Source organism: Nannobrachium achirus (genome assembly GCF_963921795.1).
Source record: "Nannobrachium achirus genome assembly, chromosome: 22".
NCBI classification, from domain to species: domain Eukaryota; kingdom Metazoa; phylum Chordata; class Actinopteri; order Myctophiformes; family Myctophidae; genus Nannobrachium; species Nannobrachium achirus.
Window position 1 is genome coordinate 42323029 of NC_137829.1, and position 17043 is coordinate 42340071.

Sequence of the window (17043 nt, forward strand, 5' to 3'; positions counted from 1 at the left end):
TACTTTACTCTGGAGTTATTTCCAATTTTCAATACGTTTACTTCTACTCCACTACATCTTAAATATTGTACTTATACTCCACTACAATTATTTGAATAATTCTGATTACAAAACATACATTAAGCTCTGCAGCCCTAATATATTTGAAAATAGACGATCTACAAGCTCAGTACACTTTGATGCCAATACTTTCTGTACTTTCTATAGCTAGCAGTATACTTTCAAAAGTTTTTGTTGTTGTTGTTTTTTTGAGCGGTGGTAAACCGCTCCTAAGAGTGGCTGTGCGTGTGTCTGTAGCCACTTTTCCTCAGCGTTTTGCCATAGCAATGTGTTTTCCTCAGCGTTTTGCCATAGCAATATGTGTGTAGCCATATTACATCACCAATTACATCCTAGACATATATCCTAGTCTTTTTCCTCAGCGTTTTGCCTTAGCAATGTATGTGTGTGTAGCCTGTATTACATCACCAATTACCAAATGACGATGTTATGCAAGCACGACCACCGCTCACTTCCCATTGGGTGTGATTATAATTTTTTCACATGGTTTGTCCTCTGGCCTGCAGCTGCTGATAGGCTTTGAGAGTGGAACCATCGTACAGTGGGACCTGAGGATCAAGAAAGCTGACTTCAGGATCTATTATGATGAGGTGAGTTCTGTCTGTCTGTACAACTATCTACTGTTCTCCTGCAATATACCACAACAATTTCTGTCTGTCTGTCTGTCTGTCTGTCTGTCCGTCTTTACATCAAGGGTGCGAGCACGACTCCAGCTAGTTTCGATATTACTGAGCTTTCTTACCGAGTGCACGGTCTGGAAAAGCTACTTTGGAATAAATCTCTTCAGGCGATACCAGCACTCATGGAACTGTCCTTTAAAGGAGACATCCAGACCAAAACACATACAGGGTTACATCTGCCTTTTATCATACCCCTTCATACCTGCTTTAGTTGATTTTTTTCATAGCTGCCCCTGTTGCTAGATTTCGGCTGCCCCTGTTGTTAGATTTCGCGGGCTCTCTCATAACTAACACAGTGGATTGTCCTTAGGCAAGTGTGGTCATTTCTTGAGCTTCAAAGTTAGTATTTTTTTATTGGATTGTGTTTACACAACGTCCTGAGACGAACCACACCGCTGTTTTGACCTCACAGGCACCCTTACTTGTCAAACAGACCCCTCCCTCCCTCCCTTTCTTTCTAGCCTCTCCTCTCCCTGCTCTGGTGCAGAGCAGAAGCCGTTTGACAAGTAAGGGTGCCTGTGAGGTCAAAACAGAGGTTTGGTTGGTCTCAGGACGTTGTGTAAACACAATCCAATAAAGAAATACTAACTTTGAAGCTAAAGAAATGACCGCACTAGCCTATGGACAATCTACTGTGTTAGTTATGAGAGAGCCTGCGAAATCTAGCAACAGGGGCAGCCGAAATCAAGCAACAGGGGCAGCTATGAAAAAAATCGACTAAAGCAGGTATGAAGGGGTATGATAAAAGGCAGATTTAACCCTATATGTGTTTTGGTCTGGATGACTCCTTTAAGGCAGTGTTTCTCAACCACTGTGCCCCTTGAAACTGCTTGAAAGCCAGTATTGTATTTATCATTTTAAAACTGATTTAAACTAGTGAAAACAGCCGATCTACAAGCACACTACGCCTCGCACCGCGAGGCGTTGTGTGCTTGTAGATCTGCTGTTTTCACTACTGTTGTGCGACAGCCTTGTATGATGAAGCAGGGCTTTACTTTGCGAAGAAACGTACAAATTTGAAACTTGGAGATACAAGGTTTCTTCCCGAGAGTGACGACATTTACATTATGTTGGTGTGCCCATGGATTCTTGGGACATGAAAAGTGTGCCCATGCAGAAAGAAGGTTGAGAAAAGGCACTTTTATATTTATACATTTAAGTCGGCATGGTATACAGCAGAGCAGACAGAACAAGACCGCGTTTCAGCATCAAGCCTTCATCAACGTCTGTCTGACCGTCTGTCAAATTAAAGTTAAATATTTAACCAATTAACAAGAGCTTGTGACTGTCGGAAGTGAACAAGTAACAGTTTTGGACATTAATGAGCTTTCCGTCTCATCCAATCTGTTATCCGTACCTGCGTGTCCTCCGCTCACCTCCCGCCGGAACCACACTTCCCGTCTGCGCGATCGTTCCGCTGGGCTGATTCTGATCTCCTGTCTCGTCCCCTCATCCCACCTTCATCTGGCTGCTGCTTGCGTTTCGTCAGAGGACTCACTCTACCAGGGACGTGCTGGCCATTGGGAAAAGCGGGACAACTCCCGAACGGCCGGTCCATTCCCCGGCCGGTCCAGGCCGGCCATTAGGAAAAAAATAAAATGTCGGCCTTCGTTCCATTTTGGGGGCTGGGCGGCTAATAAAGTAAATCGTCACTGTCGGGCAGAAACCTTGTATCTCCAAGTTTCAAATGTATACATTTTTTCGCAAAGCAAAGCCCTGCTTCATCATATAAGGCCGTTGCACAAAAGTAGTGAAAACAGCAGATCTACAAGCACACAACGCCTCGCAACGCGAGGCGTTGTGTGCTTGTAGATCGGCTGTTTTCACTACTTTAAATCATTTTTAAAATGATAAATACAAAACGAACGGTTTTGGACATACAAGTTTTCCACCCGACAACGACGAAATATAACTCATGTACAGTAATTGGCCCACTGGCTTGTCACTTGTCATGATCTGAAATGGCAAATCTTTGAGTAGCAGCAGCGCTATAGAGAGAGATCTCTCTATATAACACGCAATGAGGGCCTCTCCAACTCTTTTTCCCGGGCTGAATCAAGGGACCAGCATGTCCCTGCACTCTACATTAGGCATCCAGGAGTCGGCAAGAGTCATCTCCATGGGAACAGGAGACAGAAAAACAGCTGGCAAAGAGCCTCCTCAGACCAAGTCTCTCTCTCTCTCTCTCTCTCTCTCTCTCTCTCTCTCTCTCTCTCTCTCTCTCTCTCTCTCTCTCTCTGAGTGCCACTCTCCCAGAGAGGAGATCAATTGTTGTCGAACAAATAACAATCTTCCTTAATTCACACAAGTATACCTCCAGGACATTTCGCTAGCATGTTGCTACGGCCTCCAAAATACAACAAAAATAACCAGTGGATCAAGTTGGAGACCCCAGCATAAAGGAGGTCACCACCAACGATTACATTTTCTTCCCCCCAAACAAAATAAACATTGGGGAAAAACATCATGAAACTCAATGCAAATACGTTACCAAAATGAAGAAAGCAAAGAACCAAAAGGGCCTGGAGATGCCGGCAAAAATGGAAAGAATGGAAGGGGGTCCAGGCAGACCTCTGTAGGGCCGTAGAAGCTTCCCGCCTCCCTGCCTGGACATCCAATTCAAAAACTCTTATCAAAAAAACGAAAGTCTAACCGACTAACCGCTGTCCCCAAGCTAACCTGAAATAAGAAACTAAAAGTTACTGTAAAGTTACTGAAAGAAGGAGCCCACTGGCCTACTGGTCCAGGCACATACCACATAGGCATTGATGCCTGATGGCGTCGCCGGTTCGATTCCTGATCTGGACGACCTTTGCCGCATGTCACTCCCCATCTCTCCCCCCATTTCCTGTCAGTCTACTGTCCTATTGAATAAAGGCATAAAAGCCTTAATAATAATAATAATAAGGGTAATAATAAATAATACAAAACTAGAGAAGATGCAATTTGGGGAATTGCGAGTGTGGTTGCCAAACGTGTTTTTGAAACTTGACTAATCCTCGACTCGAATAAAGATACAGGATGGACTCGAATCACACAATCGACTCACTATTTATAGTGAAGCACTTTTTTGTATTCTAGCACCGCTCCTTCAATGAAATTAAAGTTTCAACCTTTTTTCTCCTCTATGATTGGTTCCTCATTATGATCATTGACACCACTGTATATCTAATGTGAAACTTCACCAATCACGGGTCGTCCTCATCCTCTATCTCGCCTCTTCCTCACACCCACAATTTTGGGAAGTTGCAAGTGTTGTTGCCTACCGGTATATGTTGTGACCGAATTGAACTCAATGGACTTACTCTATAATGGTGACGTCACCGAGAATGCTGCTTCCTGATTGGCTATGTTGACTGTAATAATGTTTGGCTAGACCAATAGTCTGGTTGCCCTACTGGAAACGTGTAGAACTCCATATTTGGGCATGGCTGACATCATATTTGATGACGTGTGATTGTGATGCTTGTCTTAAAGGCTTTACACAGAGTTTGAGGGAAGTCATTAGAGAGAGAAGATACAGAGAGAGGACAAATGGGCGGTTGCTTCACAAAGAGCAAGGACAAAAGTATATTTCTGTCTCCGGAGTGAGATCCCGCTTGTACCAGCAGACTCGAGGCCTTCTGTATAGGATTGTCATACACCCTCAAGTCTGAGGTATTCCTCCATACTCAAAGATGAGCCACGGAGATCCCTACTGCAGCCAAACGCTGAGGAAGGCGCCGGTCCTCACAGCAGAGCGTCAGGAAATCAACGCCTCTGTGACCGGCCAGGAACGAGGAGAGCCGGATGAACTGAGATCTCACGTGCATCAACAGTTGACCAAGGCTATAACTCAGCCGGGAGAGCAGCTGGAGAAACCTCAGCTCACTGAAGCAGGAGAGGGAAAACACACCTGCAATCAGTGTGACAAGAGTTTTTGTCATTTGCGCAACATGAGGAGACACCAGCGTGTCCACTCTGAAGGAAAAACCTTCCTCTGTAAACAATGTGGCAAGAGTTTCATTCAATCGGTTGCTTTGAAGAGGCACCAGCTTGTCCACACTGGGGAAAAGCCTTTCTTCTGTGACCAGTGTGACAAGGGTTTCAGTCAGTTAGGTAACTTAAAGATACACCAGAGGAACGTCCACACCTTGGAAAGACCTTTCATCTGTGACCAGTGTTCCAGGGGATTCAGTCAGTTAGATAACCTGAAGATCCACCAGCGCGTCCACACAGGAGAAAGACCTTACCACTGTAAAGAGTGTGGCAAGAGTTTCAGTCAGCTAGGTGATCTAAAAAGACACCAGCGTCTCCACACTGGAGAGAAACCTTACCTCTGTAAACAGTGTGGAAAGAGTTTCCATCAGATAAGTAATCTAAAGACACACCAGCGGATCCACACAGGAGAGAAACCTTTCTATTGTACACAGTGTGACCAGAGTTTCAGTTCGTCAAGTAGCTTGAAGACACACCAGCGTATCCACCACCGCACCGGGTTAAAGCCTTTTCGCTGTAAGGAATGCGACAAGGGTTTCAATCAGATAACCGATCTAAGAATACACCTGCGTGTCCACACTGGAGAGAAACCTTACCATTGTAAAATGTGTGGCAAAAGTTTCAGTCAGTTGGGTAGCTTTAAGGCACACTGGCGTTGTCTCCACACAGGAGAATAACCTTTGCATTGTAAACAGTGTGACAAGGTTAGCTCACCTGGTTAGCTCAACCGCCAGACTCTTGTTTTTGTTGTTGTAGATTTCATGTTTTGCCACAGAATCAAAGGTTTTACGGTCAGGATTCACCAGGATGGCTTGGTTCCAGGCTTAAAATAATGAATATTTATATTTTCGGAAATCTCTATGGGCTGAATGAATGGGCTTTCTATGTGGTGATGTCGATCTCTGCATACTTTCTATGACGTTAGTCTCGTGCTCATACGGACACTCATACAGACATAGGGACCTACACACAAAGCCATACGTAGGAGTGGTCAGCACCGCTCCATCAGGTTGGCTCTACCCCATTCACAAGTCTGCAAAACCGCTTTCACTCGATTATTTCGAAAATAAACAATCTGCACGCCGACAACAATGGATGCTGAGCGTGTACATTGGCAATATAAAGCACTTACACTCTGCATTGGCGAGGAGAACAGAGCACTCGTACACTGTCTCATTAACCAAAAAAAAAGTGGTATCGGTGCAGCAGCCCTCATTTTTTCACGTGTCAGTTTAAGTAATAATATTAGGTGGCCCCGGAGAGCCCAGGTGTCTCAGGCGGAGGCTGAGGAGATCTGGCTGCACCCCTGGGAAGGAGAGCTAATCATTTTCAAGTGTGACAGCCAGAGCCACGGGGCGACGAGACACCCATGTTTTTTTTTAATTAGCGCGAGACATTGATTAAGGCTGCGTAGAGGAAGAGCCTCCCTGGGAGTTCTCTGACTCACTTCATTTGCACACGCCGACATCAGGCGCCTTCTTCCCGCCTCACCTGGACTCAGTATAAATGAAACACCATATGGAACCATGTGTTATTTATTCCCGGGGATTAAATAACCACTTGGACCCCAGCAGCCACCAGCTATTCTGGGCAGGCACGTGCACACATAGTAGGGCATTCACCAAATGTGACTCAGCGTGGCTCAGGGGCAGTCATCTCGCAAGGAAGGGTTTTTCACTACTGCTAATATGACGGTTTTCTTTTTTTCTCTAAAATGTAAATAAGCCACAATAGCATCTCATAATATCTAGGCTACATTTCACTTAAACGCCAGAGCTTAACTCTGCATGTAAATAAGACTTTTTTTAATTAATGTGAAGAGAAACCGAACATTTTGTGTTGGTCCTCCCGAATTAGCCTAGAATGCTACCTAATGGTTAGCCACTGTGTAACTTACCCACTCTTTGTTGTCAAAATACGGAAATATCGGGGCTCCATTACTTAGCGATGCAAATCACAGTATTTATTCCGTTCATTTCAGTGCCACGTATGTTCCAAACAAACAAGTATTAACCACGTTATGTTTTTATAATGATTATAATTATCGAATATCAAAGTCACTATTCGACGTTGTTCACCGAATCTTCAAGCTCAAAATCTTTGAGCTTGTAGATCTGCTATTTTTGCTTCTTTTGTATAAGATACTAGAATGGCAAAGTAGGACGTAGCAATATTACATTGTGGCCCTCTGGAGTGAAGGTGGAAATAATAGTGGCCCTCGCCATCATCAAAGTTGCCCACCCCTGATATAGAGGAAGAGGGCTTGTCTTCCTGCTGTATATATGGACACCATTGGGTGTTTGTTTGTGTGTCTGATCTCTCCACACCTGCCTGTCTGCTATCCCGCGTTCTCTTCACAGGCTGCGTTAGGCTAGCGATCTATTGATCACTGGCTGCGTTAGGTTATTGATCTGGAGGCTTCCCCACAGCTCTAAATCCATACATACTCATTCATCATTCGGCTGGCTGATTGACTCACATGATTCACTTCCCGGGTTGATCTAAATCTGGGTGCCTGCGTGCGTGCGTGCGTGCGTGCGTGTGTGTGCATGCGTGCGTGCCTGTGTGCGTCAGGGTGTGCATGTTTCTTTCTCTGTGGATTGCGCGGGTGCATGCCTGTCAACAGTGCTAACAAAGATCAAACAACCATTCGCTCAAATCGGTGGGAATAGATAAAAGATCCGTCTCTCTCTCAAAATCAGGTTGATTATGTGTCAACTCCGTCTCCTTCTCTCACTTTATCTCCGTCTTCTCCTCTGTCTGTCAAATGAAAACAATTCACACGTCTTCGCTGTCGGGTGGAATCCTTGCATGTCCAAAACGGTTCCTTTTTTGAAAATTGTTCTTATGTTTGTTAGTATGTGTACTGTATATGTTGTTGTAAAATTGTGAAAATAGTCGATCTACAAGCTCACAAATTATGCATCGCATCCCGATGCATTGTGAGCTGTGCAGATCGGCTATTTTCACTACTTTTGTGTGACATTCTTCTTGTATGATGAAGTAGGGCATCACGTTACAAAAAAAAAAGAAAAGATTGTTGTCGGGTGAAAACCCTGTATGTCCAAAACCGTTCCTTTTGCATTTATCATTTTGAAAATAGTGAAAACTGCTGTTTTCGCTACTTTTGTGTGACCGCCTTGTATGATGAAGCAGGGCTTTACTTTGCGAAAGAACGTACACATTTGAAACTTGGAGATACAAGGTTTCCGCCCGACAACGACGATATGGAGATACAAGGTTTCTGCGCTGACAGCAACGGAATGCTTCCTTGCCATGAATGTTTCATGGATGACATTCCCCCACCGACAGTGTTGACGCAGACGGCACACAAAAGCAAAATAAAGAGGAGCGAACAATCAAACAGAGATTAAATCAGTGCTTGTGAGTGTTTGCTCGAGTGCTTGTGTGAGCATGTGTGTTGCAGTGTGGTATTAATAAAGGATGCTGTTTGCTGTGTGTATTGATAGAGAAAGGGGTTTTGATTCAAACTGGAACATTTTATGGAAGCAAACAAAGCAGTAGACGAGCCTAATAGCATTCATTTACTTATTTGCCGGCTTTATTTATTTTCAGTTGTGAGTTGTGAGGCAGAGCATTTTCATGCTGAATTTAAATACACAATGACTGTCGATGTAACTATTAATATCAATCCTTGTGTTTTGCTACCAATATATCAGTACTGTTTGTTTAATTCAAAATAATGAATATAAGACAACTGTGTCTGGGGGGAAAAATGTATTAGCTCAAAGAGAACAAATCCTGCTTCTTTATTCGTCTTCTTTCTTTACGGAAAATTGTGAAAGGGCCTGCGATATGCCTGATTCATACTTAGTTAACGTCAGCGTTGCAACGCGCTGTGAGCCTCTAGATCGGCTGTTTTTGTTGCGAGACACGATGCAGAACTGAGTCAGGCTCTCGAATTCAAGGGTAGCTAATTTTGGGTGATCTAGACAGGTGAACAGGTCTGAAACATGGTCCATGCAAGTATACAGGTTTGTATTCTTGTTTTGATGTATTGCATTGTCTTGACATTTATTGTAGGCCACAGATTTCCAGGGGATTACAGATGAAAATTTGCTCATTAGCCAACTCTGGCACATGTGGAACCTGAAATGTTGATTGATGTGCAATATTATAATAATTATAATGATAATAATAATAATACTCTTACTACCAGTAAGACTCCCTAATCGGGAGATAAGCGACCGTTGGTCGCTTATCTCCACAAATAGGCCAAAAGTGTGTTTTACCAATTATTACACTCTATGTGAACATTTACATCAACAAATCCCAAGTACTATGCAGAACGACCCATTTCAAGTTTTTAACTCATTCCCTGCCAGGCCCGATAGTCCCGAGATTATTCCAATGTCTTTCCCCGCCAGGCCCGATAGTCCCGAGAATTAAAAAAAAAAAAAAAAAAAAAAATTCAAAAACATTTTTTTTTCAAAAAATGTTTTGGACCCCAAAAAATGGAGTAGGCATGATAGCAATCGCGAAATTGCATGTTTAACCCCCATAGCAACCCCATCTTTCAAGCATGGCAGCCATTTTGGCAGCCATCTTTGTTAAACATAGTGGCTGTTATCTCATGAATGCCTGAACGGATTTCCATTCGGATTTTTTTGTTTGAAAGCTGTGAGCAATGTGGACACACGTGGTGCATTATCTAGGCTTGGGTGTGCATGATCCGTGCACACCCAATTACATGGAAGTCTATGGAGACGAATGGCAGGTGGGAGTACGGAGGTATGTTAAAATGGCGGTCAATGTGTTAATGTACAACAATATTTAGAAAATAGGTCTACAAGCTGACAGTCCTCGTCCCTTATATTCCCATAGGTTATATGGAGATCTCAGTGTTTGTCAGTCCTTGTTCATGTATGCCCATATATGGACATCTCTATATCTACTGTAACAGTCCTTGTCCCTTTATGCCCATATATGGAGATCTCTTAACTGTAAGTCCTTGTCCCTTTTATGCCCATATATGGATATTCCTGATGTCATCAGTATATGAACATATATGGGCTTTCTGATATGCCCATATATGGAGATCTCTTAACTGTAAGCCCTTGTCCCTTTTATGCCCATATATGGATATCCCTGATGTCATCCGTATATGCCCATATATGGGCTTTCTAATATGCCCATATATGGAGATCTCTGTATCTCCATATATGGGTATAAAAGGATACTTCAGGTCTGACATCAGGTTTGTTTATATTGGGTTGCTAGGTTTGACATCACAAACTCTATGGGCCATCTGACCTAGAAATCTATATTTGGGCATAGATGACTCATCGTGACCTCATCACACGTCGACCGCACGTGTGACGTGCGGTCGACCGCACGTGTGACCGACGGACGGCCGGTGGAGGTTTTCATACTAAACTGCGACCTTACGGTCGCAATAAATGCGAGAAATCTATGCGTTTGTGTCTGTCTGTATGTCATTCGAGTATCTCGAGAACCGTTCGTCCCACCGGCTTCAGATTCGGCACGCGCGTTCCACGCCGCGGCGCGGAGTGCAGTGCCGGGCCTCGGCCCGACCCGATGTGCGGTTTTCCCGAACCGGCGCAAAACGTTCGGAATCTCCTTATGCGGAGCTGATTGTTGACATTAGGCTGTTCCGGAGGAAATCGGCGTAAGCACTGACTCATTGTGACATCACTTCATAAAAGGCTCTGACATCACGTACCGTTCTTCCCACCGGTTTCAAATTCGGCATGCCGTTCCCCACCGCAGCAGGGAGTGCAGTGCCCGGCCTCGACCCCACCCAATTCGCGATTTTCCGGAACCGGCGCGAAAGGTTTGGATTCTCCTTAAGGGCTGATGTCTGCTAGGCAATAACCGAACAACGGGTATGATGGGTATTGCCTGACAACCGGAGGGGCATCATTCCCCACGGGTGGCAAAGCAAGCAGGGTCCTTAGACAGACGGATTCAGAGATATCCATATATAGGCATAAAATGGACGCAGACAGAAATATATCTCCATATATGGGCATAAATGGACACAGGCAAAAATATAAATGGGGTTTGCGTTAAAGAGCGGGGCATTCATTCCTATTTACATCGTTCCGATGTTCATATATGGGCTTAAATGGACACAGGCAAACATATGGCCTGTGTCCATATATGACAACAAGTATAATGGGGTTTGCATTAAAGGGGGAACCGGCACTGTGTCTGCAACACAGTCGGAGGCACAGACAGATACAGAGATCTCCATATATGGGCATAAAATAGATGCAGACAGACAGATACAGATATCTCCATATATGAGCATAAATGGACACTGGCAAACAGATGGTCAATACGGGTCCTACAGAGATCTCCATATATGGGCATACAATGGACACTTAGAGACAGATAACTCCATATATGGGCATAAATGGACACAGGCAAACAGATGGTCAAAACGGGTCCTACAGAGATCTCCATATATGGGCATAAAATGAACTTAGACAGATATCTCCATATATGGGCATAAATGGACACACGCAACCCGGGCCGCTACTTAACAGGGCGCATATGTTAACCAGTCAGCCAAAGAGCTGCCAACGCGCTACCCCGGAGCCAACAGTCGTCCCCTCTACCTAGAAGCGCGACCACGCGCGCCGGCCACGATCTAAGATCGACTTTGATACCGGGGGGTTCAAACGCAACCATGGAGGATCGACACCTCCTCCTACCACGACTCCGTCCAGTCTTTCATGGCACTGCCCGGCGACCGTAGGGACCGCTGCCACTAATATAGCGTGACCGCGAGGCAACAACCGGGGTAGCGCCCGGGCTGCTACTTAACAGGGCGCGTACGTTAACCAGTAAGCCATAGAGCTGAGCTCGTTGGCGAGGGACCAACGCACTACCCTACACTTGTTAATACAAAATAAAGGCATGAAAACCAGAAAATACAAAGACTGCTGCTCTCAGCGGTGGATTTTTACACCATTGTGTGTACAGTGTGTGTGTGTGTGGGGGGGGGGGGGGGGGGGGGGTCCATGTAGTCCGTTCAACATCTCTCTCTCTTTTTCATTCCCTGTCTGTTTGCACCTCTCTCTCTCTCTCTCTCGCTTTCTTTCTCTCTCTCTCTCTCTCTCTCTCTCTCTCTGTCTCTATGTCTCTCTCTCCCTGCAGGCCATCCATTCGGTGAGTTGGCATCACGAGGGGAAGCAGTTCATGTGCAGCCACTCAGACGGCAGTCTGACCATGTGGAATCTGAGGAACACGGCCAAGCCCTTCCAGATCACATTCCCTCACGGTTAGACACGCTCACACACACACACACTCACACACCCATTCAGACTGGAGAGAATTGACATGTAGCTGCAAGAGACACCGTCCATAACCCAGGGGTTGTCACACTTTTTTGACTCAGGGCACCCCTGTAAAACGTATTGTGCTTGCGTAGGTGTGTGTGGTTGGGTGGGTGTGCGGTTGGGTGGGAGAGTGGGTCTGTGGGTGGTGTAACATTATTTGCAATTTCAGTCACAGTGGGAGGGAGAAAGAAAGGGCAATGCCTAATGTATGCTCCATCATATGGTGTGCTGAAAATAGCCAACCTACACACTCACAATGAGGCACGGATGCACTGCGTTGTGAGCTTGTAAGTCTACTCTTCTCGGCGCACCACTCTGTCGTATCACAAAGTGTAAATCGGGCTTAAGGGTGAGAGAGAGAGAGAGAGAGAGAGAGAGAGAGAGAGAGAGAGAGAGAGAGAGAGAGAGAGATCAAAATACAACATAGTGTGATAACATTGTGCAACAACCTCCTATATATGTTACACTCCTATCTGGAATGGAAGTAATATTGAAAAATAGTAAAACATGTACTGTAAATAGGTGGGGGCCATACCACTTGGGATTAAAATGGGTTAAAATATTACATTTCATGTCCCCGCGTAGACAAACTACTGTAAACCAATTCAACGTGGTGAGGTATTAGTGGGGCTCAGCTCTCCGCTATTTTTTATTGATTGATTGAACGCTTTATTAGTCAGAAATGTAAACAGCACGTGGTACACTAAGTACTAAAACTAAAAGATAAAAGGATAAAACTAAAAAAGTCCTGCGGACTGCTGACGTTTCTGAAATACATAACCTTGATTTGTATTCACTGGAGCTGTCCACTGATCATGGTGCTGAAATACAACCGTGCTTTGCATTCACTGGAGCTGTCCACTGATGATGGTGCTGAAATACAACCTTGCTTTGTATTCACCGGAGCTGTCCACTGATGATGGTGCTGAAACAGAAACCGTCAGCCAGATGGTTGGAAATATGCAATGATATATGCCCCTATACCCCCATCTCAAAATATTTTGTAACAGGGACCCCATACAAGATTTTAAATTTGGACATTTTACCCCCAAAATTCTACGATTTTCGATTGCATTTTCCAGATTTTCTCTACTTATTGGACACACATAGAAGACAGTTTTATTTATTTAATACCCATTGCCGTCCATGTCCTCCCTTGTAACTCAGGCAAGATCCAGAAGGATGCAAGGAAGGAGTCTTGTAAACCCATCCTCAAAGTGGAGTACAAGACCTCCAGAAACAGGTAAGATGTTTCCACTCAAACCATTTTCTAGAATTGGAGAAAATAACCTGCGTTCGGTCATTATTCATTCACACGCTCTTGTTCATTCTTTTCATTGATTCAATATTCATGAAATCCCACACAACACACTTAAAGGACAACTTTGTTTTTTTACAACAAGGGTTCATATTTTAGATTGTAATTAGAGAAAAGAAAAAGTGAGTGTTAAAATGTTTTCCTTTGCGTTCTATTGTTTTATCGTGTTTACCGTGCTAAAATGTGGGGCATGCGTACGCATGGGGCATGCGTACAGGTGGCTAAATATGTCTTTTTAGACACAATAAGCCAGCAGTTTCTTTATTGCTATTTAAAGTAACACTTCTAGCCCCATCCAACCATGAAAGGTTGCGTTGTATCTTGGGAGTGGTTTACATATTTAGCCACTTGTACGCATGCCCCCAACCACTGAAATAAGAATCTCTAAAACCATAGAAAGAGGTAAATTAAATCATTTTAACACTCATCTTTTATATTCTTTAATTACAATCTAAAATATGAACCCTAAAAACTAAAGTTGTCCTTTAACCACTTTCACTTTAAATTAAAAAATACTTTTAAGGTTATTTATATTTACTTGTAAGGCTCACTACTTTTCTCCGGCAGTGGCGCCAGGTGCCGCCCTAGTCAGCGATAGCACTTAGTTTTATGTACTTCTTTATCGTTTTGTTGTTGTTGTAGTAGTACTAGAAAACACATTTATTTAAAAGGCGATCGATTCCCTGCCCAAGCCTACATGTATTTGATTTCCCCTGGGCAAGGCAGCAGAGACTGTCCTGTAGGTTGAATGACATACTGTAGTGTACAGTACATGTAGTTGAATAAAAGCACACGCACGCACGCACGCACGCACGCACGCACGCACGCACATGTAACTCCCGGGATTCGAACCTGGGTCTCCCAGCCAACATCTTATCCACTAGTCTAAAGGGGGAATTCCCCCTTGGCCGGGGGAGATTTTGATCACCAGACCAGACGAAACCTCTGGTGCAAAAAAATAGTCAAATAAAATAAAAAAAAACACTCGCAACGCAAGGTTAGTTAGTCCCCCCAGGAATCCGCGATTCCGCGATCACGGAATTTATCGCGGAATTCGCGACCACCCGCTGATTTCTCGGCCATTCGCAGACTTTTCTGACGTCCGCGGAATAACAGTCGCGAGTGGCGGCAGAGCGGCAGGAGTAGTTATTACTACTATTATAAAATGATGTGTACATGGTCTGGCCAGTGGCCACCTCATACAGGGCCTGGGGGAATAGCTTAGCTTCCCTCCTGCTACTTGCACTGACGCGTGATTATGGATCCCACTGGGAAAGATGGATAACCACGCCCCGGACTCATTTTTGAAGCTTGTGATTGGCTGAACCGGATGTAGGGAGCGCTCCGTTGTAGTCACTTGGATCGCGGCAGAGGTGCACCAAAACCTATACCTATCCTTAACCCTAACCCTAACTCTAACCCTAACCTTAACCTTAACCTTAACCTTAAACCTAACCCTAACTCTAACCCTAACCCCAACCTTAACCTCAGTAAAACTAACGCTTGTGAATGCTAACCTGGTGAGTAGCTAACCTGCCGACGCTGTTGAAAACGAGCGCTATATACCGTTTCCATCCATCTTCTCCAGTGGGATCCATAATCAGGCTGCACTGACACTGGATGTTCCCACATTCCTGACAGAAACTGTCCCCTGAACTATAGTTCCTCTCTATGCCTCTATGGTCCTGGCAATAACAATGCTAATGCAGAAGAGATTAAATAAATATTACACCCATACTAGGTAGTAGGTAGGCTATCCTCTAAAATGTGGTTACTATGGACATGGTTTGGATGACAATATAGTCTTTGCAACAGAAAGTAATTATTACAAACAATAAAAAATATTTTTTTTAAAGTATATATTTAATATTAGATTTTTATTATCAAAAATGATTATTCGAATATTTGATTATTCTAACCACTAATTGTAGCTATTTCATGAAGGGTTTTACTTGATTATTAGAACTACACTATATATTTTTTAGCTGGATAACTGGTCATTTTAGGTGTCCACAGAATCAGGATTGTTCTCCGTGGAATCAAGACTTTTTCTCCGCGGATTCCTGGGGGGATTATAGCTAATTGACAGTGTTGTGTTGTTGTGTGTGTGGTGGTGTGTGGTTGTTGTGTGTGGTGGTTGTGCCTCCGCAGCAGCGAGCCGTTCATCATCTTCTCCGGGGGTCTGTCGTACGACAAGGCGGGGCGGCGACCCACCCTGACCATCATGCACGGCAAGGCCATCACCGTGCTGGAGATGGACCACCCCATAGTGGAGTTCATGGTCCTCTGTGAGACCCCCTACTGCAATGGTGAGTACCCCCCCCCCCCTCCGCGGTCAAGTTTATTAAGTATTGACGGTTCAAATGGTTAAATATCTGAAAACACAAATTGAATCTAAAATACACTGATGATTGTGCTGTCAAACAATGAAACTATATGGAATATATGAAAAGGCTGCTTCATCTCTCTCTCAACTAAGGGGTCCTTGGCCTGAAAACGTTGAAGACCCCTGATTTGGGCCTACTTGTCAGTTTATGAAGAAGCCCAATACAATAATACAATAAAGATGGAACAGGTGGAGCCAAATACTGTAGTATAACTCGACTGTAACCAAATATGTTAAATTATATAAACTCCTCAGAATTTAATGACTTGCTTTAACAAGGATAATCTTGAGAATCAAAAGGGTGGAGCTTGGCTTCTCTCCCTCAGCCAGATTTATTAAATAATTTGAGTTCTACTGTAGCCCTGCATTTCTCTCCGCAATATTGTTGAGGTTGCATGAAATGTCAGATTTTCTCAACTTGGGGACAATTCATATATTTAGTATTTGCGTTCTACTGAAGTGAATTTGTAAACATTTTCCACCCTTGATAAGTGAATTGGAAATAAAGGTAACCAGTGTGGTATTGGATTGTATTAGGGCAGTTTCATTTACCCCCCATTTGGTACCCCATATACGTTTAGTTATATAACTCCATGAGTATTCAAGCTACCTTTACACAATTGGTATTGCTGATTTCAGTAGAACCACCTTTCCAACAAGCCCTCATATGTGTTCATATGGCTATCCATGTCAGAGTCACTACAAAGTAAAGAGAGCTTTCTACATAGATTTACATTTCCGCCTATTGTAGGTATGTGTTCAAATGAATACAGCTCCCATTACAATTCAGATATTGACATTTGGTCTCTTCTAGAATGTAGAGGGATGTACTGGCTTCAAGTATGGTATGTTTTAAACCTCTCAGAGCTTCCATTGTAAATCTACATGAGTTTATATGCCAACCCCCAGACGGACAGGTTTAATTTTTAGTTTGGGGAGTATAACTTTATATATCAATTTCACCACTTTTGCAGTAAAATATTTTTATACAAGAATCCATTTCATGTATGGGAGCAAAAAACTATGTTGTGTTTGGTTCTACCTCCGGTAGGGGTATCTCCAATTTTTGGGGCCATTGTCACAGGCCTAGCACTAATGGAATGTCCTTAACTAATTTCCCGCGATCCCCGTCGAAACCGGAGATTTCCCGCTGTACCTCTCTGCGATGCCCGAGGAGCCCGAAGATTTAATTAGCTTTAATCATTATGAAACGATTCAAAGTATGGTCGCTGTATATAGCTGCTTCGGAGACTTTAGGCCCGCCCCCTAACTGTATCCGGTCGTATTTCCTGT

At 43.9% G+C, this 17043-nt stretch overlaps 1 protein-coding gene across 1 annotated transcript in view; it reads left to right on the top strand.

The window, feature by feature from the left end:
* The window catches only part of stxbp5l (syntaxin binding protein 5L), a gene marked incomplete at its 5' end in the record, with an annotated part of 431930 nt that overhangs the window by 312535 nt on the left and 102352 nt on the right, over positions 1 to 17043 (top strand). The window contains 4 exons of the mRNA XM_080753048.1: positions 567 to 650; positions 11865 to 11988; positions 13214 to 13289; positions 15519 to 15673. Of these exons, the coding sequence (XP_080609174.1) occupies positions 567 to 650; positions 11865 to 11988; positions 13214 to 13289; positions 15519 to 15673 (439 nt within the window). The remainder of the gene's footprint in view (positions 1 to 566; positions 651 to 11864; positions 11989 to 13213; positions 13290 to 15518; positions 15674 to 17043) is intronic.